The following is a 6,642-nucleotide window of genomic DNA, read 5'->3' as shown; positions in this document are numbered from 1 at the left end:
CACCGTGGAGTTTCCACTTTTTAGTTGTTTTAAGAGACTATATAAGATTTTTAGTCCCACATCGGGGAGTTCCTCTTCTTAAGTTGTATTTGTCAATTATATAAACAAATTCACTACTTTTATAAGACCTATGGAAAAGGGGATTCTCTATTTTTTAGAGAGACCCCCAAGGGAAAATATTTTATGGTGATTTCTTTAACTTCGCGATTTTCCTTAACGGTTTTGTCGGAGTTGCCAAGCTCAAGTTAAGTATCTACTACATATGCTAGTAGTAGGTGTATTAGGGTGTTTTATTCTGGAGATATCGTCCTGTGAGGGCTATAGCATCACTCTTGAGTGTAGCCGGGCGCTAATGTCTTTAGGGCAACGTGTTGAACACGTGACTCACTCTGTTTTTCCAAAAAAATTCCTTGTTACTGTTACGGAGATCCGGGGAGCTCGTCCGTTTCATCAAATCGATCACTTCCATTATAAAAAAGCTAAGTATCAATAACTTTAACTTATTTGATTTTTTCCTTGTTTTTGATTATTGCACCCAACAAATGGTGCACCAACAAATCAGTTAATGTTTGCTTGATTCGGAGTTTAACCTTTGCTTCCTTTCCACATATAAAGATGCAGTTATAAAAATACTACCAGCCAAGCAAAAGTCGTTGAACGGCATCTCTGGTGGTAGAAGGAACTGAGTCTCCTCTATATGGAGCAGGATCAAGCTTGGCAGTGTCAGATACCCAAAGGTGGAGTTCCACTAAGGGATAGAATTCGGAATCATGGAACTCAGACGCTGTCCAATAATCTGTTTTTCAAAGTAGTTTACAGCTGATTATTTACTGTGTTAAAATGGAGGAGTAGGTGGTGAAGATTTCAGAGGCTTAGATGTCTGGGTCCACATTGGTGAGTGAGATTTTATTTTCATTTTTTTTTATGGAATGCTGAGGATGTTATATTGTTCATTGTACATTTTCTAGTTATGTCTTTTGTGTTCGAAAACTGAGTGTCGTTTATATACTTGCTATTGTGCTCGTGAAGTTAATATCATTGTGGATTTGAACAAAAATATATGATGTGAAGCTGTTGAAAGTCGGAAGACTAGGTAGGCAACTCCACCTTCAATTTCTACTTCTAAATAAAAAAAAAGTATTCTGTTTCACAGAGTGTTGTAGAAGATGAACAGAAAAAAAGAAGAAGCAAGGTTTCTTTTAGCAAGGACGAGCAAACGAACCACAGACAGTGTTTGTTGAAGATGCACAATAGATACTTATAAAGCAACAGGCAGTTCTTAAGAGGTCGGAGACCATGGTCAAAACGAACCACTTGATACCGGAGAGTTAAACACATTCACGGATGAAATAAGCTTCGAGAACTCGCTTCTGTGTGGAGAAGTTTCAGCAACTTAACAAGTTTGTCTTTGGCTAGTGGCATCATCTGCTACTGACCCTTATCAAATAAAAGTTCAAATTTTGACACCCTCCCCCCACTGGCTTCTTCAAGTCCTAACTCTACCAGACATGCTGCAGAATTAAGTGATCTTTCACGTGTTTGTTGATGAATATGAAAATAAAACTCATTAGTATCATGATTTCTTCGTCTCTCGAGCTTGTCTATGATATCACCAGAAAGATCAGTGACCTTAGCCTCCTCCTAGTCATTAATACGCGTTCCACATAATTCTCCCATGTAACAATCATGAACCGAAATGGCTGCATCACATGATGTACTAACCATGGAAACATACTTGATGCCGAGTTCTTCGGCATGTTGTAAACTCTTGTCCACAGCCTGCATCTCTAGATAAAATTCTGAAACTGGCTCAATATCTTTAGTATCAAAATATTCAGAATATGCAACAAGGGGCGTACCATGACAGTCACGGATAATATATCCAAATCCTGACACTCCGTTTTTCTCATAGATACTGGCGACATGAATAAAGGTCCTTTTCCCGGTCTTATTACGCCTTGCTATTAGGTCGGGAAGATCAAATGGTTGCAGAGCCCATTCTATCCAAAGGCGTTCATTGTACAAAATTTTGCGAGTCATGTAAGGCCTAGGGCATTCTTTGTCAAGATGTTCTTCTATCCCATCAGCCTTTTCCTTGTCAGCTAAATTCACCTTGCCCTTGATGTCCATATGTTCATCGGAGACCATCATCACATCACCCGTAAGAAACTCCTCCATTAAATTTATAAATCGACCTTGACGTCTTGTGTCTCTGGCTGCAAACCCTAACTTGATCAAGAAAAATAGACAGGCGAAGAAGAAACGAAGCAAAAGATGTAATTACTGCCATATTTATTTACCAAATTAAGTGGCTTGATACGTCTCTGTTTTTGTCTCAAGCTAAATAGCATAGGGCATATAGTTGACTCCATAAACCACTTGTTAACCCACTGGTTGAAGACCCTGACTCGGTGGCTTTGCTAGTTCGACGTCCGGTCTGGGTCTTAAAACATAACCAACGAATTTAGATCCCCCTCTCCAAAAAGCGATCCATTTCACCTTTACACTTTCCGGCAGCCAAAAACCCAAATCCGTGGTTTCAATCTCTATTTGATATAAACCCTAGATTTCCTAGTCCTTATTTCTTCAACTGCAAAGGTTGGTTTCATCAATCATTCATGGAGTGTTACAACGGACTACCCAAAGAGATTATGTTAGACATTTTGAGTCGTTTGCCTACCGAATCGGTTTTGGAATGCAAACTAGTATGCAAAGCATGGAGAAATCTTGTTTCTCATCATCCATCATTTTCAAAGATGCACTTTCTTCATCTTCTTAACCATACTGAGGATTCTGGTAAGTTGGGTTTCATTGGTTTGACCAATGAAATTGAAACTGGTATCTATAATTTTCAATATTTTGAATACAATGACAAACATGAGTCGACAACACCAATCGATAGAATTGGAAAGATTATGTTAGACCCTCTATTTATGGAATCTGCCTTTGTTGGTTCCTGTAATGGGTTGGTATGTCTTTCTCAGTACACGGGTTATCTTGAAGTAAAAACATATATATGTAACCCCATCACGAAAGAATATGTTATGCTTAACATCAAGACTGATCGTATATGTTGTATTTGGACGAGTGGATTCGGTTACATTTCTTCTGCAAATGAGTACAAAGTTGTAAGAGTATATTTCTTGCAGAATATGTCTTATGAAGCCTACATATACGCTCTAGGCAGTGGCAATGGATGGAGAAGCCTTGGAACTCTCAGTTTTAAATTCGATCATTTGGAACAAGGTACCTTTGCCAATGAAGCTCTTTATTGGCCACACTATGAATTAAATATCATCATTACCTTAGATTTGGTCGAAGAAAAGTTTTGTGAGCATCTTTCATTTCTTCCTTCGCCCGGTAATTATGATAGAATTGGGGTTTTGATTGGGTTTTTGCTTCTTACTGCTGATGTAGGTGTGGAAGAAGCCATATCTCATGATATATGGCTATTGAAAAAGAAGAATAACAATCATGACTTGAAAGCACGAGAGGAACATCATTCATTGGTTTGGAGTAAAGAGTTTAGGGTTGACGATGGCGAATTAGTAGTTGTTACAAAGAGTGGTGGTGTTTTAACTTACATTGATAACTACCTCAACATTTATGACCCAAAAGCTTTTACCTAGAAAAGGATTGTGGATTTTAAGGAATGGTTTCTTCTAGTCGTCCCTCACAAGAACACCTCAGTTTCTGTTGAGAGTTAATGTAATGTTATGTAATGTCATGACAATATATTTGTTCAGATCATGACACAATGCATCTGTTTGTAATAGAAGTTGTATGGACAAGAGTAGTCCACATGTAAATCTTTGCTTGGGTCTTATATTGACCAAGTAAAGAAAGAGAAACAATTATCATCTTCTAAGTTAATGAAAACAGAGAGTGAGAAGAACTAATCAAGTCCCCACTTCTCCATTAACAAAAATCATCATAAACATCTCTTTTAATCACCCAAAACAAACAACAGTTGGTATCAGAGCCAAGATCAATTGAATATCTGATCTTGGTAGTAGGAAAAAATCAATCAACACCCAATCAATCAAAAAAATCAGCAACATTCAAAGTTCTCAAAAACTAGATCTAGAGAAACAAAAACCCAATTTTTTCAATCAAACTTAAATCAAACCAATGGAAAGTTCTAGCAACTCAAACCTTTATATTCAACAACTTTCAATCCCAATTTTTCATGGAGAAAATTATGATTTTTGGTCCATCAAGATGAAGACCTTATTCATGTCTACAAAGAAAGAGTGTCGAGACACGCCGAGAAGTCGATTGAAAGTTCTTTTCAATCAAAGATGAACTTGAACTCAAAAAATTCAGCAATGAAGAAGAATGAGTACAAGGGTGATGCTTCATCTGATTTCAAAGGAAAGGGAAAATTGAAGAAAGGAGGAGCAAGCTCCAACAACTACCAAAAGGGTGATTCTCAACAAGTACCAAAATGAAATTTTTGCAAGAAGAATGGTCATTTGGAGAAGAATTGTTGGAACAAAGGGAAGCCTCAATGTCATCATTGCAAGAAGTATGGACATTTGGAGGAGGATTGTAGATACAAAGGAGATGAACATGCCGGTAGAGCGGAAGAGAAAGAAGAAAAAGGAAAACAATACTTGTTTTATGCTTGTCAAAGTGCCGTAGAAACTTCCAAGAGTGAAGTGTGGTTTGTGGATAGTGGTTGTACTACTCATATGTCCGGTGTGAAGATCTTGTTTATCAATATAGATACATCCATAAATTCTCTAGTGAAGATGGGGGATGGAAACATGGTTCAAGCTAACGGAAGAGGTACAATTTGCGTGCAAACTATCAATGGAGAAAAATACATTAGAGATGTCTTATATGTTCCGGATTTGGCACAAAATTTGCTTAGTGTTAGGAAACTTGTGGAGCTTGGGTACGCGGTTCATTTTGAAGATGGATATTATACCATTTATGACAAGAAGCACAAGAACAAGAGACAAGTCATGAAGAGTATCAAGATGGAGAATAATAAAATCTTTCCAATTGTATTTGAAAAGGAGAAGAATGTTGCAATGAGGATGGAAACCATTGATGAAACATGGTTATGGTATAAAATACTTGGGCATTTGAATTTCAATAGTCTCAAGGTTCTTTCCAACAAGAACATGGTGCAAGGACTTCCACAACATATAAACCACAAAGATGGAGTATGTGAAGGTTGTGCACTTGGGAAACAACATCGCCAACCATTCCCAAAAGGTGTAGCATGCAGAGCAAAAGAACTTCTTGGTTTGGTACATACCGATATGTGTGGACCAGTGAAGACACCAACTCATGGAGGTAATATATACTTTATCTTATTCATTGATGATTTTAGTCGTATGACTTGGGTGTACTTCATGAGACAAAAGTCCGAAGTTTTTAGCATCTTCAAGAAGTTCAAGAGCCTTGTTGAAAAGCAAAGTGGTCACTACATCAAAGTTTTGAGAAGTGATAGAGGCAAAGAGTACAACAACAAAAAGTTTGATAAATTTTGTGAAGATGAAGGCTTGGAAAGGCAACTAACCGTGGGTTATACTCCTCAACAAAATGGTGTTCCCGAGATAAAGAACCAAACCATTATGGAGATGGAGAAGTCCATGCTTCATGAGAAGGGTATGCCTAAAGTGTTTTGGGTCGAAGCCGTTAACACCGCCGTCTACTTGATGAATAGGTTTCAACAAAAGCCGTATGGGATAAAACTCCAATTGAAACATGGGGTGGAAGAAAACCATCGGTAAAGCATCTCATAGTTTTTGGTAGTGTGTGATATTCTCAAATTCCTAAGGTGAAGAGAACAAATCTTGATGAATCAAGTGAGAAGTGTATATTCATTGGCTATAGTCTCCAATCAAAAGGTTATAGGTTGTATAGCTTGAAGAACAACACAATGATTACAAGATGTGATATGTTATTTGATGAAGGAGCTTCATGGAATTGGGAAGAAGGTAAAATTGAGAAGAGAACCATAATTGTTGATAAAGAGCAAGAGAATTCAGCAACAAATGAAGTTGAAGAAGGTGAAGAAAATGAGGAAGAACTACCTCAAACACCTCCAAATACAATACAAAGAGCATCTCCAAGTATGTCTCCAAGTACAAGTGCATCAACATCATCACCGTCGGAACCAAAGAAGATGTGAAGGTTGAGTGAAGTTTATGAAAGATATAACTTTTGTACAGTTGAACCGGAAAATTTTGAAGAAGCATCAAAAGAACCGGTTTGGATAAAGGTCATGGAAGAAGAAGTTTTTGTCATCGACGAGAACGATACATGGGAGAAGGTAGCAAGGCCAAGTGATAAAGAAGTTACTGGTGTGAAATGGATCTACAAGGTGAAGTACAATGAGGATGTATCGGTTCAAAGGCACAAATCAAGGTTGGTGGCAAAGAGATACTCACAACAACCCGGCATCGACTACAATGAGACTTTTGCACCGGTTGCTCGTCTTGACACCATTAGAGCCGTGATTGCTATTGCTTCCAAAAAAGTTTGGTTACTTTATCAACTTGATGTCAAATCGGTATTTTTGAATGGAGAACCACATGAAGAAGTCTATGTAGAACAACCACAAGGTTTTGTGGTGGAAGGAGAAAAAGATAAGGTGTACAAGTTGAAGAAAGCTTTGTATGGCCT

The 6,642-nt window shown here is 37.8% G+C and overlaps 1 protein-coding gene across 1 annotated transcript; it reads left to right on the top strand.

Annotated features, from left to right (window-relative positions):
- Nucleotides 1-2,756: 2,756 nt before the first annotated feature.
- LOC113306382 lies at nt 2,757-3,629 on the top strand. The gene has a single exon (XM_026555325.1). It carries the CDS (start codon nt 2,757-2,759, stop codon nt 3,627-3,629), a length of 873 nt encoding a protein of 290 aa, XP_026411110.1.
- The last annotated feature ends 3,013 nt before the right edge of the window (nt 3,630-6,642 follow it).

The sequence above is a fragment of the Papaver somniferum genome, chromosome 8, assembly GCF_003573695.1.
Source record: "Papaver somniferum cultivar HN1 chromosome 8, ASM357369v1, whole genome shotgun sequence".
Taxonomy (NCBI): domain Eukaryota; kingdom Viridiplantae; phylum Streptophyta; class Magnoliopsida; order Ranunculales; family Papaveraceae; genus Papaver; species Papaver somniferum.
Note: the sequence above shows the minus strand (reverse complement) of the source record. Positions and strands in the feature narration are given on the sequence as shown.